This window comes from Salvia hispanica, chromosome 3 (genome assembly GCF_023119035.1).
Source record: "Salvia hispanica cultivar TCC Black 2014 chromosome 3, UniMelb_Shisp_WGS_1.0, whole genome shotgun sequence".
Taxonomy (NCBI): Eukaryota; Viridiplantae; Streptophyta; class Magnoliopsida; order Lamiales; family Lamiaceae; genus Salvia; species Salvia hispanica.
The window spans coordinates 33,711,119-33,732,632 of record NC_062967.1 but is presented as its reverse complement, the minus strand read 5'-3'; the positions used below and the strand labels follow the sequence as shown (position 1 = coordinate 33,732,632).

At 35.7% G+C, this 21,514-nt stretch overlaps 2 protein-coding genes across 3 annotated transcripts; both read left to right on the top strand.

Annotated features, from left to right (window-relative positions):
- The first annotated feature begins 7,117 nt into the window (after positions 1-7,117).
- LOC125214019 (protein TOPLESS-like) lies at positions 7,118-15,257 on the top strand. Of its 2 annotated transcripts, none has more exons than XM_048114854.1 (26): positions 7,118-7,324; positions 7,511-7,649; positions 7,771-7,950; positions 8,041-8,154; positions 8,237-8,395; positions 8,684-8,864; positions 8,951-9,074; positions 9,584-9,687; positions 9,777-9,927; positions 10,032-10,141; positions 10,229-10,298; positions 10,389-10,462; positions 10,535-10,630; positions 10,717-10,812; positions 11,014-11,141; positions 11,214-11,448; positions 11,563-11,721; positions 11,789-11,875; positions 12,019-12,165; positions 12,786-12,896; positions 12,974-13,153; positions 13,239-13,367; positions 13,459-13,554; positions 13,882-14,070; positions 14,157-14,323; positions 14,650-15,257. In XM_048114854.1, the coding sequence occupies exons 2-26, from the start codon at positions 7,570-7,572 to the stop codon at positions 14,858-14,860; spliced, it is 3,378 nt and encodes a 1,125-aa protein (XP_047970811.1). In that variant the 5' UTR covers positions 7,118-7,324; positions 7,511-7,569; the 3' UTR covers positions 14,861-15,257. The 2 variants fall into 2 exon arrangements, with proteins under 2 accessions (XP_047970811.1, XP_047970810.1); XM_048114853.1 differs by having other exon boundaries at positions 14,647-15,257.
- Positions 15,258-16,999: 1,742 nt separating this feature from the next.
- On the top strand, positions 17,000-20,972 carry LOC125211602 (COBW domain-containing protein 1-like). Its single transcript, XM_048111471.1, has 10 exons — positions 17,000-17,382; positions 17,989-18,054; positions 18,277-18,457; positions 18,586-18,782; positions 18,973-19,023; positions 19,113-19,204; positions 19,813-19,946; positions 20,239-20,327; positions 20,408-20,512; positions 20,680-20,972. Exons 1-10 carry the CDS (start codon positions 17,059-17,061, stop codon positions 20,818-20,820), a joined length of 1,380 nt encoding a protein of 459 aa, XP_047967428.1. The 5' UTR covers positions 17,000-17,058; the 3' UTR covers positions 20,821-20,972.
- The last annotated feature ends 542 nt before the right edge of the window (positions 20,973-21,514 follow it).

Genomic DNA, 21,514 nt, shown 5'->3' with positions numbered 1-21,514 from the left:
AATACAACTCTCATTTTTAATATTAATTTAATAGTTGAATATGAATGTAATTAGTCAATGGTGTGATTGGAGTATGTGACGTCCACTTATTAAATAAAATAAATACTCCCTCCGTCCCATTAAATATGCAATATTTGTTTTTTGGCACCGGATTTTATATAGTGTTGTTTTGTGAGTTAATAAAGAGAGGGTAAAGTAAGAGAGAAGAAAAAATAAAGAAAGTATTGTTTCCATTTTTAAAAATGTTTTATTTTTAATGGGACAGATAAAAAGGAAAACGTTTCATTTCTAATGGAACATAGTATATTTTTAGTAGTGAATAACCAAAATTAAAAAAAAATGCGTCTAATTTTAATGGACAATAGAGTATAAAAAAAAAGAGAAAATTAAAAAGAATAGCACGTGACGCAGAAGCGGGTGTTGATTGTTGGGTGAATGGGAATTGTGGGGACCACTCGATGCATTAATGGCGTAATCGAAATGCCACTTTCCCCAAATCCCTCGCTTTTCATTTCTTTAGTTTCAATAATCGAAAGCGCTAACTCTGACACTGACAACTTTTTTATTTGGCTCCTCATTAAATCATCGCGCGCAATCTCTCTTTCTCTCTCAACGATAACTCGCCCCACGATCTCATCTCTTAAACGATAACTCGCCCCACGATCTCATCTTTCTCTCTCACATCCATATGTGCGGACGCAACTGCATCTATTAAGCAGGCAAAATTGACCAAAATTCTATTATCCTCTCATATCATTTGATTTCGACTTATTATGTCCACTAAATAATTAATATAATATGTTATGACTGCCATTTATAACTCCTGGTATTATTTTCTCTTTTAGTTTATTGTCTTTTTTATCATGATCATATTATGGTTATGGTAACATAATAATATGATAACTACTCTCTCTATCTGTTATTAGAAGTCCCAATTTTTTGCTGACATGAGGTTTTTAAAAATGTTAAAAAAAGGTGGATGAAAAAATATTAGTTAAATAGGAGTCTCATTTCTATATATTAGTTTTAAATGAAATATGAGTGAAATGAGTTAATAGAAGATGGGATCATATTACCATTTATGGTAAAAGTGAACCGGGATTCTTATTCGCGGACAGACTAAAATGGAAAAAGAGACTCCTATTCGCGGACGGATGGAGTATAATATAAGAAAAATATACTAATAGCAGCTAAGGCTCTAAGCCTTTGAAATTACTAATACAAACATTTTCCAATAATATTATTCATACGATGATTGAGATTTACTCCATCTCTTTAAGCTTGAAATCTCGAAGATATCTTAATGATTAGAAGGATATATATGTGTTTTTCTCGTTTGATATTGTTCATGAACTCTAGCATTACTATTTTTCAAATAGAAACATGAATAAGAGTGAGCACAAATATGCATTAAGCAAGTTAAACTTTACTTTTTTCGTAACCGAACTCTACACAAAAAATCAGACGGTTGAACAATAAAATGCATATATTAGACAATAAACTTTAAAGTATTAGTAGAAATTTTTAAATACAAGATCAATGAATTAGATACTAATGTAAATATTCTATATACCTAGAAAACATGGATACAATTGATCGAACCAATGACGTGGTACTTATAATCTCAATTATCTAATTAAAAAATGGGACAATTGACCGAACCAATGACCCAATAAGTAATAGGAGTAAGTAGGAGTAAATCATAAGGAGACTGATGTGATACTTTTACTAGTTTTTCAAGAGAGAAAAATGGATTGAAAATTTTGATGGACGATATACTTTTACTAGAGTGGCTATTTTTCCATTAAACTTCATCATATATGGTCGCTGGTGAAATTTTGGCAGTTTGTAAAAGTCAATGTGATTTAACATAATTAGTTTGTCCAGACCCTCTTTATGGGCTGGAAAGATATAAACATCATCGTCAATTGCGTTACGAATATATTAGTAGTATATAGAGCTTCATGTTGAAAAAGGTTTCACCTCTTTCACTTTATAAAAGTTGAATGTATCAAATACAAATTATTTTTTGATGATATGTGTATTAAATATATTATGTTTGTGTCTATATGTAGCTTGTAACATTTAGGAATCAGATACCCACCTACATGGAAAAGCTTGGCCTCCATGTGTCACACTATAAGCTTATATTGAATTCATAAAACCATTGTTCAAGTTTAGTATATGTACACATATTTTAAAAGTTTGAATTAAAGTGGAAGCAAATTCTCTTGCTTTTTATCAACTGCTTTATAAGCCAGACTTTAATATAGGATAGTTAGTGTTCCCCTAAAGAAAGAAGAAAGAGAATTGTCTAGTCAATTTGTTATTCAAGAGTATTTTGTTAGGATTCATAGAATTAGAGGATGAGAGGCATAATTAGGGTTTGAAATTAATAACTCCATCTTCACCAACTTGTGTACTTTATTAAATTAACAAATTTAATTAAGCTACCAAATAGGAGTAACTATGTAACCTAGATAATTCTTTTATATCAAACTCCTCTCTTTTCTATAAAACAGATCTTTAGTATAGATAACAGTACCATACGCTTATATACCACATAATCATATTCCTTGCCTTATCGGATCCTAATTGGGAGGAATGGAATAAAATTTATCAGAAGCTAACGGAGGGGGGAGGGGGGAGGGGAGACACTGGAAGCTATCGGAGAGGGTGGCAATGAAAAGTTCACGTCTGGGTCCATGATAGCGAATCTCGCCCTCCCGTCCCTTGGATCCGCCACAGCCTCATACATCTCCTAACTTGCACAATAATACAAATCAAATTATTAAAAGAGGGACTAAGAATGTAATTTTTTTAAGACAGGATCCAAAAACAATATAAATAAATAGTTTATAGTTGGAGACATAAATTATTAAATAACCCAAAACACCAACCACCTCTCCCACTTAGTTAGAATAATCAAATCAATTGATAATAGCCTTTGAATCAGGTTTGGCAAAAGTGTATCCAACTCAACACCAATTAATCTCTATTTAACTCAATTTCTCATTTATCGCTTACCAATAAATTGGCAGTGGCAGTGCATGGTAATTTTTGCGAAAATCTGGCCTAATCTTGAGTTGAGATGCAAGTTCAGGAAATGGTTTTAATATCGCATGAGATATTAAGAGATCTCATTTCCTCAAATCGAAACGTTTAAACTCTCTTTCAAAGGATAATTAAGCCGTCAGATTAGCTCAATCCCATGCGACCCCACTGCCAAACCCTAATAAATCCGACGGCTGATGTTAAAATTCTAAGGCCATCCGCAACGCTATCTCTTATCCGTCTCTTAACCGTCTCATCTCTTCACTATTTATGGGCCCCACTATACTTTTCAGCTCATCTCTTAACTAAGAGACAGCACCTGCAACCCTCCATCTCTTAACCATCTCTTAACCATCTCTTAACTATTCATTCAATTTCATTTTTTATTTTTAATTCCAACAAATTCAATTAATAAAAAACACACTTCATTATAAATAAAATAAAATTACAATTTAAAATACATAAAAAAATAAAAAAGACATAATTAAAAAACTAGAAATTACAAATTGCACACTTAAACTCAAATAAAAAAAATACAAACAAAGTCGCCTAGTGGATTCTCCGACGTGCAAGTATTCGTCGAACGCATCCGCCGTTTGTCCAGTAGCAAGCATTGACGGATCGCCGCAAGTACATTTCTGGAGCGTCGTGTGGCTAGGACGGCCAACAAATAGCGTCGAACCCTTCTCTCAAAGAACTCTTCCCGTCCCGTCAATGTATTCGCGATATGCAAAAAGAGCGGGCGTGACATACGGAAACGGCGACGGAAGTAGATATCTCCCCACACCGGGTTCGGACTGAAGTAATCACGTTCCAACCTTGCGGCGGCTTCCTCCTGCTATTTGGGTGGATGTATGTCCGGCGTTGCCTGGGGAGGCGCGGCGGCTTCCTCCTCCCTACGTCGATCTGCTTCTAGCGATTCTTCCATTATTCGACGCATTTGCTCAAATGGATCCATAATTGATTAAATTTGGGAGTAAGAAAAAATAAAGGAATGATTTTATAGAAGTGATTGGAGAGGAAAGAAAGAGAGATGAGAGGATAAATGTGTGTTTGTGTGTAATATGGAGAATGGAGAAGAGTATATATAGAATATATAAAAAAAAAAAAATTAAAAATTAAAATATTACCGTTCAACGGTAATATTACCGTTTTTTATTTTAATTTTTTTTTTTTGAAAATCTGATTTTTTTTTAAAAAAATTGAATTATGACGTCATAAATCCGACGCCCACTCGCGGGTCGGCGAGTGGGCGTCACGCCCAGCCCGCGCGCGCCACGTGGCGCCGGGCGCGTGTCTCGCGACCTCGAGACTTGCCTCGCCGACGCGCGTCGGGCGTCGAGACATCTCGTCTCGTCGAGACGAGACGGAGCCGCAACGCCTGTCTCGATGCCGTCTCGTCTCGTCTCGTCGAGACGAGATCGAGTCCGCAACGAGGCAGCGTTGCGGATGCTCTAATATCTTGTCCCACATCGGCTTGGTGATGATCCTAGCTTCTCTATATAAGTGTGGATAACCCTCTCCCTTATGAGGCCTTTTAAGGGGTGAGTGACTCATTTCTAATATGGTATCAGAGCAGGGCCCAAGTCGATGATGGTTTATCTCTTTATCTCTTCTCTTGCCTACCCACGTGATGGAAGTCCGATGTGTCATTCCGGCCCACACGTGAGGGGGCGTGTTAAAATTCTAATATCTTATCCCACATCGGCCTGGTGATGATCCTAGCTTCTCATATTAGAATTTTAACAGCTGACAACCTCTAATGTTAGAATTAGATGACGTGATTGCTAATAGAGAGCGAATCACCAACTCATTTAGTCATTACTATCTGTATTATGAAATTGGGGAGCCTCTGCTGCTCCATATAAACTATTAAAATAATATATTTTTATTTAATATATTTTATTTAATTTCTTTATTTATTTTATTTCTTTGTGTAGAGCAGCAGAGGTGGTTGTGCTGAAATGCACGATAGAGGATCCCCATCCTATGAAATTGTGCTTGCTAACTAAGTTGAGACATGAATTACTTCCTCTTTTCCAATTAAGTTAAGTAATACTCCTCCCGTCCTATAATAATTGTCACTTTTATTATGGGTACGAGTTTTAAAAAATGTAAATAAAAGTTGGTTGGAAAAGTTAGTGGAATGTAAAACCCACTTTTCTATATTGGTTTTATAATAAAATGTGAGTGAAGTGATTAGTGGAATGTGAGACCTGTTTACCATTTATGGTAAAAATGAGGTATAACAATTATTGTGGACGAACCAAAATGAAAAAGAGTGACGATTATCGTGGGACGAGGCCAGTATTATTCTTTTTTTAAATGTTCTAATTAAGTTAAGACATTTTATTTTTTATCAAAAAAAACATTCAATCACTCTTATTTTATTCTATCAATTACTTTACTACCTCTTTATCTTTCATACTTTTCGTAAATATTAGCTACATTTATCTTTCATACTCTTATTTTTTTGATTTAGCTCCTTATATTTTGATTTAAGTCATCCATAAATATTAGCTACATTCTAATTTTGGTAATTTATAGAAAATAATCCAATTTTTTTTATTAACAATGCTGTTTTTTCTCAACATTTATCTCATTTTACCAATTTCGTATTATACTTTATACTCCCTCCGTCCCGCTTTAGCAGTCCAATTGACTTTTCTGCCCTCTTTTTGTAAAAATGATAAAAAATAGTTAAAATCCAGAAATAGTAAAGTAAAAGAGACAATAATGTAGATAAGACTATTCTCTATATTATTGTCTCTCTTACTTTACCATTTCTCGACTTAAACTATTTTTTATCATTTTTACAAAAAGATGGCAGAAAAGTTAATGGGACTGCTAAAGCGGGACGAAGGGAGTAGTATAATTCGCGGATGTTCAGTTTGCAGAATTATATCTCATTATTAAATTTGTATCTATGTTTGGTTCATAAGATTGAAATCCATGACTTGGATTAAGTCATAACCAACCCCCCTCCTACTAAAAATAGTCATAGCCAAACCCCCTCAAAGTAGTTAATAGTTCATGAGATAATTAGTCATAGCCAACCATCATACTAATAATCTCACGACTTAATATTACTCCTTCCGTCCCCAATTAAGAGTCACACTTTTCCATTTCAGTCTGTCTCCAATTAAGACTCACACTTCATTTTTACCATAAATAGTAAGTAGGTCTCACATTCCACTAACACAATACGCTCATATTTTATTATAAAACTAATATAAAAAATTATGTCCCACATTCCACTAATTTTTTCAACAAATTTTTCTTTATATTTTTTAAAACTCGTGTCCGGTTAAAATGTGATTCTTAATCGGAGACGGGGGAATAATATATTTATATTAATGTGAGAAAAAAAAATTCTTAAGTAACGTGGCATCTTTAATAATACAAAGTAAAAGTGATAATTACACTTAGATTGATAATTTTATTACAAAATGGGAAAACTTTAAATCGATGCAAGTATTGAAATTAGGGTGTACGTATTTTGTCTTTTAATAATGCAGCTGTATGAATAATTTTATAGGGGTAGCTAAAGCAGAAGAGGAGCCGAGGACTAGCGGTCGGCTAAAAGATTCGAAGCCGTTTAACACGGACAAGAACGTAGCCGGCTCACTGGGGCCCTTGTTGGCTGTACACATATGATAATCAATATATTCCCGTGCTGATAATCTATTGAACTTATCGCTGTTTCCGAAATGATAATCTGAATAGCTTATCATCTCCACTGAGTCTCCCCATTCCTCCTATAAAATGACTTATTTTCTTCAAATCTTTTTTGCTCTAGAGAGAGAATGGAAACCCCCCATGTGTGTATGTAGCTTTATACACAATCTCTCATCTCCATATCTAAAATCAAGCCCCATTTTGTCGTCAAGCTCCTCGGCTGTCTCTCCATCGATCGATTTCAGAAGTAAACCCTTCCTCTCTCTCTGAGCATATAATTACTAAAATTCACGCACACGCGGGCATTGTATGCATATTTATTCTGGAATATCGCTTTCAATACAACTCTTATTTTGATGTTTTTTCTCTAAGCTCTGCTTTTGCTCACCAACGCATAATTTCTCTTGACTTTTCTCTTCTGCTTCCCCTTTTCTTCCATTTCAAGCTGCTTTCATTTCTCTGATTTCTTAAATTAGCTTCGAATTCCTAAATTTTTCGCCTCAGGTTTTATTCAATTGTCGGTGCTCGCTTTGCCCCCCCTTCTCATAAAATTCTCCATCTCTGTTTTGTTGAGATCAGTTTAAGGATCTAGGTTTGTGTTGAATTTCATTTCTCCACGTTTTTTTCCTTGTGTTTAAGCACTTTACTTTAACACTAGTCTTATCTTAGTGGAGTATTAAATGGAAACAATTAAACATGGCTAGTGGTAGTCCCTTCAATTTATTGTTTTTCTCTTGCTTTTTTTTTAAAGATTAATCATTTATTGTGGGTTTTACAGATCTGCTACTATAGTTTACTCTCGAATTATCCCCCCGGATTTGAAGGGGAGTTGGTTGAATGTCTTCTCTCAGTAGAGAACTGGTGTTCTTGATCTTACAGTTCCTAGATGAAGAAAAGTTCAAAGAGACCGTTCACAAGTAGGTTAATTCATTACTATTGCAAGTGCTCTCTGTGTGTGTGAATTGATATTTTTGTGTTTTCTCGTGATTGGGTTATAATTAGTATCTGTTTTTGTTAATGTGGCCTTTCTAATTGTAGGCTTGAGCAAGAATCTGGGTTCTTCTTTAACATGAAATATTTTGAAGATGAAGTTCACAATGGGAACTGGGCGGACGTTGAAAAATACCTCTCTGGTTTCACTAAAGTAGACGACAATCGCTATTCAATGAAGATCTTTTTTGAGATTAGGAAGCAGAAGTACCTTGAAGCATTGGATACGTGAGACTGTATTTTTGCTTGTTGAGAGTCTGAATTTCAAGAATAGTTTGATTTGCTAATTTAAATTGGGTTTTATTGTGTTATATATAGGCACGATCGGTCCAAGGCTGTTGAGATCCTCGTAAAAGATCTAAAAGTATTTGCATCATTTAATGAAGAGCTTTTCAAAGAGATAACTCAGCTGTTGACATTAGAAAATTTCAGGTATTCAAGCAATTGCTATTTATTGATCACCTTCTTAGGTTAGATAATGATACCTTATCACACTGAGCTTTTTGTTTCTTAGGGAGAATGAACAGCTATCAAAGTATGGAGATACAAAATCTGCACGAGCCATTATGCTTGTTGAGCTGAAGAAGCTTATTGAGGCAAATCCATTGTTTCGTGATAAATTACAGTTTCCGAACCTTAAGAACTCAAGACTGCGAACACTAATCAATCAAAGGTAAGCTCCACTTTGAGGCATAGTATTGGCTTTGGCTCTACCTGTACTGTTGGAGTTCAAGAGAACTATTGTGTTTAAAATGATTACAGCAAGACTTCTATAGTGATCAACTCTCAGGGGTTTATTCGGTATTAATATTCCTTGTGAAATACGGACTACTAGTTATTAGGTATACCCTGTTGCTTAGGAAAAAAGACACCAATGCTTTTCCCCCCATTCAATTCTATTCTCGTACCAGCTCATTACAGCAATTGCATAGACAAAAATTGATGGCATATTTTTCTGCAGCTTAAATTGGCAGCACCAACTTTGTAAAACTCCAAGGCCGAATCCAGATATTAAAACACTTTTTGTTGATCACTCATGTGGACAACCAAATGGTGCACGCGCACCCTCTCCAGTAAACAATCCACTGCTCGGAGGAGCAGTTCCAAAACCGGGTGGCTTTCCTCCGTTGGGTTCACATTTGGTTGGTTTATAAATGTTGATATCTAGTTTTGGCATTTTCCTGGCATCATCTTTTTTCGCTTACTGTCCTGTTATTGGTCTGGCCAGCCCTTCCAAACTACTCCAGCCCAAGTTCCAACACCCCTCGCAGGTTGGATGTCTAATCCACCTACTGCAGCTCATCCGCCTGTCTCTGGTGGACCTATAGGTCTTGGTGGCCCGCCTATTCCAGGTTTGAATTTCTTTATATATGAGCATTTTCAAAATCACATTGTAGCATCATGTAAGTTCTAAAACTGAATGAGAGATTGTTTACTCTCCTCTCATTGGATTTTCATTTGGTACTCCATTTTTTCCTTGATATGTATGACATTGGACCATTATTCTGCAGTAGTTAGCTCATTCCTTATGGAAAAGAACTGTTATGAGCAATTTGATTTCTTCTACAATAATGAAACAAGCTTGTGATGAAATTGGATTGTTTTTCGTTGAGTTACATCCACAAATGCTGTATAGTTTATGTTGCGCAGTATGAATGTTGATACTTTTCCCTTAAATGTGAATACCATAGTATGTTCACCACTTCAGTGTTACTTGATGCATATGCACGTTGGAATGTCCTAGTTCTGAAAGCATTAATTCTTACTTGAGTTGTGTTCTAAACATAACTGCTTCGCTTTAATACTCAACCAGGTTGAGTTTATTTCTAAAGTGGTTCTGTTTTTTTGTTGCCTTGTGCAGCTTCCCTTAAACATCCTAGGACTCCGCCAACAAATTCCTCTGTTGATTTTCTTGGTGATTCTGAACATCCTAGTAAAAGAATCAGACCTTTGGGAAATGATGAGGTGGTTGGATATGTTAAAGATAACAGTCTTGATATCCCTACTTTAAGGTTATTGTGTTCATCATCTAATCTGCGTTTTATGGTATGCAGGTGAATCTTCCTGTGTCATTCCCTGGGCATGCACATACCCAGGCTTTCAATGCACAAGATGACCTGCCCAAGACAGTTGCACGTACTTTGAACCAAGGATCATCTCCTATGAGCATGGATTTTCATCCTATCCAAAAGACTCTACTTCTAGGTTGGTTTTGCAACTAGATATTTTCTTTGTTTTCTCAATGCAATCTTCATGTAAAGATTTTGCCAATTTGATGTGCTACATTGTTTTTCTATTTGAAAACTCAGTTGGAACTAATGTGGGAGATATTGGGCTGTGGGAGGTTGGTTCGAGAGAGAGGCTAGTTCAAAGAAACTTCAAAGTGTGGGATCTGACTGCTTGTACAATGCCTTTACAGGTACCACATTTTTCTTTAGTGAAGTTAGTTAACTATCAATCATCTTGAGTATCATTATCCCGGAACATAAGTTTCTACTAAATCCAGGCTGGTCTGGTGAAAGATCCTGCCGTCTCAGTGAATCGCGTGATTTGGAGCCCAGATGGGTCTTTGTTTGGTAATGTTGCTTTTAAGCCTCAAATAGTTTAATGCGATATCACTGATTGTGTGATTTGATATTTATCTCTCTTCATCTTTCTTCCAACAGGAGTTGCATATTCAAGACACTTGGTACAGATTTATTCATATCATGGGAATGATGATGTGCGCCAGCAGTTGGAGGTGAGTTAGCCACCAAACCTCATTGATCAGTGCTAAGATTATTTTATATTACTCTGACTACTGGTGTTTTAGATTGATGCTCATGTTGGCGGAGTAAATGATATTGCATTCTCACATCCCAATAAGCAGCTTTCTGTGATAACCTGTGGAGATGACAAGCTAATCAAGGTAGTTTAACATGGTAACCTTTAGTTTTGCTGCTAAGCTTTTATATTCATGTAGTGAATTGTTTTGTGGTAATTCGTGATTATTAGGTTTGGGATGCCAAAACTGGTGCCAAACAATACACTTTTGAAGGTCACGAGGCCCCTGTATATTCAGTGTGTCCTCACCACAAGGAGAATATTCAGGTGAATAAGCTATCATAGCAATTACATCATTTGTTAATAATCTGAGTTCATGATTAATAATATTCAAATCAGAATATTTTTTCTCTCTTTTGTAATCTAATCATGTAATCAACAGCTATGGACAATAAGATGTTAAAATAGTTCAATGTATATGTTTCTTTTTATGAAGTTGCTTACAATATATCTGCCATTATTTTGCAGTTTATCTTTTCTACAGCATTAGATGGAAAGATTAAGGCGTGGTTATATGACAATTTGGGATCTCGAGTAGACTATGATGCTCCTGGTCGTTGGTGTACAACCATGGCCTACAGTGCTGATGGTTCAAGGTAAAGTATTCTGGTTCAAAGTGCAATATCGATTTATACCAGTTATATTAAGTTGGAAATTTTCTTGTTCAGGCTTTTCTCTTGTGGGACCAGTAAAGATGGAGAGTCGCACATTGTTGAATGGAATGAAAGTGAAGGAGCTGTGAAAATAACATATCAAGGTTTCCGAAAACGATCATTGGGGGTCGTGCAGTTTGATACTACTAAAAATAGATTTTTGGCAGCTGGTGACGACTTTTCTGTCAAATTCTGGGATATGGACAATACTCAACTTTTGACTAGTAGTGATGCTGATGGAGGTCTTCTTGTGAGTATCTTATTAACATTATGGATAGCTTATAAGTTATTTTGTTTTTTGAGTCGACAGCTTAGAAGTGTGACTGTTCACTGAGATATTATTTTGCTTTCAACAAATTAAAAGGCAAGTCCACGCATCCGGTTCAATACAGATGGGACCTTGTTGGCTGTTTCTGCTAACGAAAATGGAATCAAAATTTTAGCAAATCCAGAGGGTCTTCGATTACTACGTAATTATGAAAGCCTTGCTTTTGATGCCTCAAGGGCTTCTGAAGCTGCAAAGGTAATTACATTTACTTGCAATATCTTTCTGAATCCATATTATATTAATGGTTTCATGTTGTTAACAGCCCACTGTCAATCCAATATCTTCTGCGGCGGCTACTAGTGCTGGACTAACGGACAGGGTGGGCTCAGTTGCTGGCCTCTCCACTATGGTTGGTATCCTTTTCTAAATTTCTGCTGCTACTTACCCTCTACTGCTTTGAACGATAAATCTTTGTTACCTGTTTCCTATTATGTACTAAATTTAGTACATTCTTTAGTCTTTCTATGCTTACAACACTATTTGATATTGTAGAATGGGGATACAAGAAATCTTGGAGATGTGAAACCTAGAATAACAGAAGAAACGAATGACAAATCAAAGATTTGGAAGCTCAGTGAAATTAATGAACCATCTCAGTGCCGAGCCCTGAAGCTCCCAGAGAACTTAAGAGTAACAAAGGTGTATCCTCTTTTTGTTTTACATCTTACCGGGCATATACTTGTTAGATATCATTTTTTATGATCAGCAGTTGCCAGGAGATTTTATGTTTCTTTCGAATTGTAAAACAGTGTTTTGCATCAAGCATAAGAATATGTTCATATAGAAGTTCCTGGCGCTATAAAAAGCTTGGTATAAGTGTATAACACAATCATTTATTTTCCACCATAATTCTTTCCCACAGCGCACTTGCAATCCATAAACTTTCTTTTCTGATATAGTCCTTACCATTTTATTTTATTTTCCTTGTATCTTGGTATACTTGGTCAACCAGTAGTCGTTATCACTGATTATTAGTTATATTGATGTATGAAGATATAACGATTGTTCTTGCATTCTCAAGTTGTTTGAGTATTGTTTAGCTTTAGCCTGTCTGATTTATTCTACCAGAGCCAAACTGTTAACCAGAACGATCGACAGCGTGCGTTATCGTTGAGAACACGGTTCTTAACAGATCTCCTCTTGTTTAGAACTTATCCCGTCTAATTATGCCTACTAAAATCATGTCATTTTCATGTTGATTGTGCAGACATGTTGGCACTTGGTCACTAACAAGGTTCTTCTTTGTATTGCTCTAACAGATATCTAGGTTAATATATACAAATTCTGGTGGTGCCATACTGGCATTGGCTTCAAATGCAATCCATTTACTCTGGAAATGGCAGCGGAGTGACCGTAATTCGAGTGGAAAAGTAAGAAAGGATTATTATCTTCTTAACCCTAAAATTTCAAGTATCTGTCACCTGAGATTAAAATGTTAATGATGTAGGCAACTGCCACTATTTCACCACAATTATGGCAACCATCAAGTGGCATTTTGATGACCAATGATGCGGCCGACACAAACCCTGATGAAGCCGTTTCTTGCTTTGCTTTATCAAAGAATGATTCTTATGTAATGTCAGCATCTGGAGGAAAGATATCTTTGTTCAATATGATGACTTTCAAGGTAATGATGTAATGAAATAATGAATTTTGTATCCTTGTGTTTATTATGAGCTTATATTCATTTCTCTAAATCATGAATATTGCAGACAATGACAACCTTCATGCCTCCACCACCTGCAGCAACATTTTTAGCATTTCATCCTCAGGATAACAATATAATTGCGATCGGGATGGATGATTCTACGATTCAGATATATAATGTCCGAGTAGATGAGGTATTTAAGAAGTTGGGGTTTCTTTATTGAAAACAATTATTGCGTCAGAGGCTAGGAATTAAGTATTTTATTGATTTGATTTCTTGTGCAGGTCAAAAGCAAGCTTAAAGGTCACTCTAAAAGAATTACAGGACTTGCCTTCTCAAATGTTTTAAATGTCCTAGTTTCATCAGGAGCCGATGCTCAGGTAAAGAACTTTTCTGTTTATTTGCTGCTGAGTGTCCAAGAATATTGCTGCATACGATGATAAAAAGTTTCTCCAACTGCTGAAACAGCACTCTTATCCTATTAAGTATTTTTTGTAACAGTTTGAAAATTGAAGTTGATAAGACTCTTTCTCATATATCTCATTTTCTCTTTTCTTCTATTGAGACAAAGTGAATTGAAGAATCTTTTGGTAGCTTAGTATTGTGAAGTTCTTAAACCTGAGAATGTGTGTCGTACTAATGTTGATTTGCTTACTTTATGATGAGCCATTCCTGATTGTCATATATATTTGGCTGTTCTTGTCTAGATTTGTGTGTGGAGTTCTGATGGATGGGAAAAGCAGAAATCGAGATTTTTGCAACTACCTCCTGAGAGGTCACTGACAGCACAGTCAGAAACACGTGTACAGTTTCATCAGGACCAGATTCATTTTCTGGTTGTACATGAGACTCAGCTCGCCATATTTGAAACAACGAAATTAACATGCATGAAACAGGTAGTTAGCTGCACAGTTTGTTTTTTATAAAAACCAAGAGTTTCTTAGTGCAGATCTCTAACACTTTGCGTCTTTTCCGTGGTCAGTGGACACCACGAGAATCTGCTGCCTCGATATCACATGCGACGTTTTCCTGTGATAGCCAGCTGGTATATGCAAGTTTTCTTGATGGAACGGTGTGCATATTCACTGCTGGGCACCTTCGTTTGAGATGCCGCATTAATCCTTCCTCTTATCTTCCCTCAAGTGTCAGGCAAGTGTTTCTCATAACCGATTGCCTTTGGGCTTTGTTTTCCTCATGTTTCCCAAGGAGCCATAGTTGCATCGCAAACTAGTCTCTCATCTGAATATTGATATTGTGAAGTTCATAACTGGTCCTGTCCCATTTTATAACGAGTCAGACTCATGTGCATCCACCCTAATTAGATCCTAATTTGGGATTAAATAGACCCCAGTTGCGACTGTGAACCTAATTGTAGTGGATCTACCGTATATTCAGATGTACATATGTGCAAAAGAGGTTATAAAAGTTCTATTTATTTCTTAGTTACCTAAACCTTGTCTTATATTCTCCAGCAGTTCAAATGTGCACCCTCTTGTGATTGCTGCACATCCACACGAGCCAAATCAGTTTGCGTTGGGTCTCTCAGACGGTTCAGTTCATGTTTTTGAACCACTTGAATCCGAAGGTAAATGGGGTGTGCCACCACCGGCTGAAAATGGGTCTACAAGCAGCGTACCAACCACTCCTTTAGTCGGGGGATCGTCCCAAGATCAAGCACAAAGGTGATATCCAGAAATTAGACATGTTACAAATCGCAGTAGGCAACGTTGCATTTTCAACTCTCACCGTATAACTTTGTCTTGGGGTTTGGTGGAGAATGACATTGAGGTTAACATAACTGTACATTAGTATTCTGGCACTCCATAACGCATTCATCTTCTTCTTCTTAGGAGCTGGTTATGTAAGTAACTCACACCTTTGGCTCATACATGCCAATCTAATTTGCCACATTTTGGGTAAAACATAAGTATGATGTAAGATGAAAGGCTTTTTGATGTACTATTGGTATTCTAGACTAGTAGACAAATTCATTTTGTTGTTAGCCATCTCTCTTGTTCAAGATAAATTTCTGCTTGGTTTAGCTGCTTCACCCAGTGATGAAATACATTTGTCTGTTTATTCATATGTTGATATGTGTGTGATTTTTAATGTAAGCATATGTGAACAGTAATTTTTTAAACTAATTTGTGCAGTGAATCGAAGAAACACTTATGTTTTCTTTTCTGTTTCATAAAAACATGATTTTGTTTCCCTTTTTGGACATTATTCTACGCCAAATTGTTACAATAGTATGCACAATCATTTTATAACAATATATTTAAAGTGAAAATTTTTCTCTCTTCACAATTAAAATAGCATTAGATTTTTAAAATTTAGGTTAATTTCACAAAACTTGGGAATAACATCTAAGGAATAATGAGAGACTTCTCTTCTATAGGAAATAATTAAGGGAAGGGTAAGACAATAAATTTATATAGGAAATAATTAAAGAGAAGAATTAGAGTATAAATTTTAGAAGGGATATGATTTTTTTACTATAATTTGGTTACTAATTATACCTATTTAAGAACATAAACTATATTTATGCATATATTAATTTCTTTGTCCCATAAAAATATGGACTTTTTTCATTTTGGACTGTACCATGAAAATAACACATTCTATTTTTGGTAACTTCACTAGCTTAGGGAGATCAATCGACTGAAGCTTGTTAATGTCATTTGTTGTTACCATGCATGAGTCCAACATAAGGGACTTCAAGTATTTGAGTGACTTAAACCAGCACTTTTCACTCGAGAGCATGTTCAGGGAACCCAATTGAGTAACGGAGTAAGTCTTGTCACAAAAGCCTTTGTTCCTCAGTACAAAGAAAAATTACACGAGCGAAAAAATATTTACTGTAACAAGTGATCAATTTTTCTCTGCATAAAACCATTGTAGCTAAGAATGTCTGTCTCTGATAACTATTCCTCCAAAGAGATGAAAAAAGGAGCACACACACAAAAATGGATTTTCCATAAAATAAAATCACAAATTAATCATACATCTCCACCTCAATAATCATTTCCCTTCTACTTATATATGCTTGCTCCGTCCATGTATTAGAGCATCTACAAAGTTGGGTTGCTAACATGTTCCATCGAGGCGGGACGTTTGCGGGCTTCGTCTACAAACATGAAGATGATTGCTCGTTTATGCTGCAAACGATCAAGAAAATAACCACAAGTTCAGTTTCCATACTTGCCATTTGCAATTTATCATATTATTGGAAGATCGGTTATAGATTAGGACTTGGAAAATATTTTTCACATAGATTAATTAGGGTAATACTAAGGCAACATAAGATATATGCTGAGATACGCACACACTGGCTATCAAAGCAAGAAATATCATGGAAAATTATGACATACTACAACGATTTCGACTTGTTACATTGGATGTTCATGTCATATTTGTAGTTTTTATTAAGAGAGTAAAACTGGATGATGGTGTATGAAATAGAGACGACTCATATTGGCGAGTTCAAGTATGATTTCTTGCTCTTATGTTTAATAGATTAATGAAACTTTATGATGTTGTATGATATCGAGACGACTCATATTGGCGAGAAGTATGACTTTCTTGCTCTGGCACGGAGTATATTTTTAAGTACTTTTTGTGACATGTAATCGTGGTCGATTGTATCCATGTTAAATGAATGGGTGAATGCATTGTTATAGTTGTTTCTACGTCTATACAGAGATGCTATTGAAACTAGAGAAGATTAGCATGACACAAATAAATCAAGAAATAGTCTACACTCTACATGGAATCAAAAAATGAAAACGTAAATATAAATAATATATTTAGCCAATCTCAATAAAAATCTGCAAACCCTCTTGCACGATTTAAAACCTTCCCATTCTCCACAAAGTGCAACCATTATGGCATCCGTAGCATCAGTTTCCATGGAAATCGCCTCGACTTTTGTGGGATTAGCCAAAAGCCGCTCGTATCCAATTTCATATGTGAAAACCACACATTTTTTCAGCAGAAACAAGCAGTGTTTCATTGGTCAGAACCGCAAGTTCTTGGCTTGCACCAGTTCCGACAAATCAAGAATCGTACGTTCATCGAAGCAGCTGAATAGGCGCTTTTGCCGCAGACTCTCCGCCGCAGAAACTGATGATTCTGGTGTTGTCACCAAAATCCCTCCTGATAATAGAATCCCTGCTACCATTATTACTGGCTTCTTGGGTTCTGGGAAGGTGTTTTTTTAGTTATCGGGTTTTGATTTTCACAGTTTTGGATGTTATTTGTCTAGTTTTGTATGTTAAGTGTTCGACTTTATCTTTCTCTTTCTTATGTGAATTGAGTTTTGATAAGGGCTTGTGTATGCAAGTATACGTGTGATTAAAGAGTTTCAAATAGTCAAAGATTTCATCTTTTGATTGTTTTTTCTCCTATCTTCTTGGTGAAGTTGAATTATGCCATGTCAATCACAGTTGGACTTCTCCTTATCTGAATGATATATTGCATAATTAAGCTACTTTGGTGATAAAGTTTTAATCTTGTTACATAGTATTTTGAATTTTTTTTTTTATATGGAGTCAGTCGGCAACACCTAGAATGTTTGATTGGCCACTAAACCATTGGACTGGGAAGATGCTATTCTCAGTATTTCTTCCCAGCTAATTGAACCATGGATGCAGTTATGTACATGCTTAGAATTTAGATTAAGTCTACCCTATCTTTGCATTCTTGACACAGGGCTTGTAGATTCTTATATGTACATCAGTACATTGCTAAGTGAATGATTTTTACCTTGATGTTAGCGGATTTATCCTTCTAATTGATTCTCAATTGTTTGGCAGACAACCTTGTTAAACCACATATTGACTGCTGAGCATGGAAAACGCATTGCAGTCATCGAAAATGAGGTATGCAGTGCTGTTAGTATTAGTGATGAAGTGGATAATACTAATGGGATCCGAGATTATCTGCATGATCAGTTCTGTATTAGAGAACTTCATTTTGAATTGGAACTGTGGTGCATTCTTTTCCCTCAAGAGCATGATAAAATGCTCTAGAGGAGATTTGAATGTTCAGTTTTATAACTAGGTGGATCGAGTCTAATTCTGGTTGACTTATTGGTATATCAGTTTGGCGAAGTTGATATTGATGGCTCCCTAGTTGCTGCCAAAGCTGCTGGAGCAGAGGACATTATGATGCTCAATAATGGATGTCTATGTTGTACCGTGAGGGGGGATCTTGTAAGGATGATTTCAGAACTTGTTAGTAAGAAGAAAGGGAAATTTGATCACATTGTTATTGAGACAACAGGTAGGCTGATTGTATAAATGATTTAGTTTGCTTTGAGGATTAAACATTCTTTATTTTTGTCTTCCCATTTTCATGGCATGGAAATTGATGTATGGATCAATGTTCTGCACCGCATCACATCTTTTCAGGATTAGCAAATCCAGCACCAATTATTCAGACGTTTTATGCTGAGGATCAACTATTTAATGATGTTAAACTTGATGGAGTGGTCACACTTGTTGATGCTAAGCATGCTGGTATTCATCTTGATGAAGTTAAGGCAGAAGGTGTTGTCAATGAGGCAATAGAGCAAATCGCATATGCTGATCGCATCATAGTAAACAAGGTTCAGTGAGGTGGTAGTTATTACATGTTCTATTCTTGAAAAACTCATGTAAAGTTTTTTTGTAAGTATTAGCGAATCTATGCCTTCTTTTCAGATTCTTATTCGCCTAACTCAACCTGCGGTTCTTAGAATGTCTACTCTAGAGTTTGACATTTTGCTATAAGACTGATTCATGGTGTTCTGATTACAGACTGACCTTGTTGGCGAACCTGCAGTTGCTTCTCTGTTTGAAAGGATAAGGGTGGGTTTCTCGCAAATTCTGTTTGACTACTTTCTTCTAATTTTTATTTGTCCTGGATCCTCTCTGACTAGTTTTTTCGTGTAATCCAGGGCATAAATCGTATGGCTCAACTCAAGAAAACACAATATGGACAAGTTGATTTGGATTATGTTCTTGGAATTGGAGGTTTCGATTTGGAAAGGTCTATGTCAATTTAAACCTTGACCATTCTTATAGTTCGTTTTATACGCTGACATTTGGAAAGGTCTACTTCAATTTCCACATTGAGAGTGCTTCCAGAACTTAATTTGCTTGCTGATTATGAGGCTAATTTTTCTTAAGTTATAATGGTTATGGAAACTCTTGAACTTTAAACATGCAGAACAAAGAGTGATGAATCAACTCTTGGAACACTTATGGGCTTTAACTGAAAAATGATTGATGAATCAGCTTATAGGAAAGTTACCTGAGAAAAAAGTGCTTATGCTTCTTTTTTGGTAGGAGGGTCTATATTTGTGGCAATCGTCTTGGGTAGCTGCATCATGTATTCATCACAGTATTTTATTTGTCTGATTTCCTATATGAATATGTGGAACTTAATTCCTTCTTTAGCTGCAATGTGCCCTTTCTTTTTTCCTTTAGTCTCTTTCTATGATTGTATACTCTGGTTTTCAATACAATAAGTTTGGTTTTCCATTTTTTTGTGCTGTATGGAAATTACATGATACTTTGGCTCGAAAATAAATTTATTCTTTTTTGCATGAAGTATGATTCAATGTATAGCTTGCTCAACCCAAGTAATACTTGCAGAATTGATAGTGCTGTTGATGTGGACCACTCAAAGGAAGCTCATGATGGTCATAGCCATGAGGATGGGCACGAGCATGATCACAATCACGATCACCATCATCATGGTCACGAACATGGCCATAATCATGACCATGGTAACTTTTTGTTTCATTATCGTCTTGAGAAGTACCTTGAATATTGGCACGAGTTGTGCTATACGAATTAGAACTGCTAACTGGAAATATGGTTATCAGATGCGTGTTTTTTTCTCTTTGACTCCAGCTTTCCCTTTTCCTTGGAATAATCAAGTTATGCAGTTCATTTACTCCCTACCCAAAAACAAAGTGACATTTTTTGCATCATATGCTCTGCATAAATGATGATGCTGATGATAAAACAATCACATCAGTTGAGTTTGCCATGTTAATTTATTGAATACCATTGCAGAACACCATGACCATCACCACGATCATACCCACGACCCTGGTGTTTCTTCTGTTAGCATAGTTTGTGAAGGGACGTTGGATCTTGAAAAGGTTGGTGGCAAAAAAAGTCTTTCTTCCTTTCTTCTAAGGTCTATATGCAATGCTGATTTGGTCTGTTGACCATATTACAGGCCAACATGTGGCTAGGTAACCTGTTGTTAGACAGAAGCGAGGACATATATCGAATGAAGGGTCTTCTGTCTGTGGATGGCATGGACGAGCGATTTGTGTTTCAGGTACACTATATAAACACCTTTCCTTTGCCTCAGTTCGTAACTATTTGAACATCCATATGCTTGTTCAATCTTTGAAATACTTTTCTGCTGCTTTATGAGATTTATCATGTTTTGCTTGAAAGTTACTACTACTATTGTTTAATTTAAGTAATTGTGTGTCGTTGTAGGGTGTCCACGACATATTCCAAGGCTCACCGGATAGGTTATGGGGCGCAGATGAAGCGAGGGTAAATAAGCTCGTATTTATAGGGAAGAACCTGGACAGGGAGGAACTGGAGCAAGGCTTTAAGGCCTGTCTATTGCAGTAAGGAACTAGTAACTACTATGATTTTGAGGAATCTATTTCAATATTAAGCAGCTGTTTTTGTCATCGACTATTAACATAGTAGTAACGTTAACATACCTCAACTTATCATGATTAATTATTTGTGTTGCTATATACTTACATCCTTGTGTTCAATATTTTTAGATTTTCTCAGGAAGAATTATTGTTAAAGTTTTTTTCTTGTGGAGACATTTTTTCTTCTTTTCAACTTTGATTCAACTTGTACAACCATCCGTCCACACATCACCCTGGCTCGGCCACCTTAATTATCCTAATTAATTTATTCATCAATAAAGTTTTAATCAATTTACAATTAATTTAATTATAGCTTAGTAATGGGGTTGTATACTTGTTTGTTTGTTAAGTTTTTTAAAGATGAGTCGTCATTTTCAAAAGAGTTTATTTACAAATATTAAATTCAAATATGAGCAATTAAATATCCCCAAAAAAAGATTAATTACATTACTAATATAAGCAGTTAAATATCCCCCACAAGATTAATTACATTACTATATTGAATGCAATGTTAATAGTGACTAATACTATTCCTATAAAGGAGTGTGCGGTTTGTAAGATTGTATTTCGGAATAAAATTTGTAGTGTGTTTGATTTATGATATTCAATTTCACAACTTAATTCTTGATAAATAATCAAAGATAATTAATTATATAAAATAA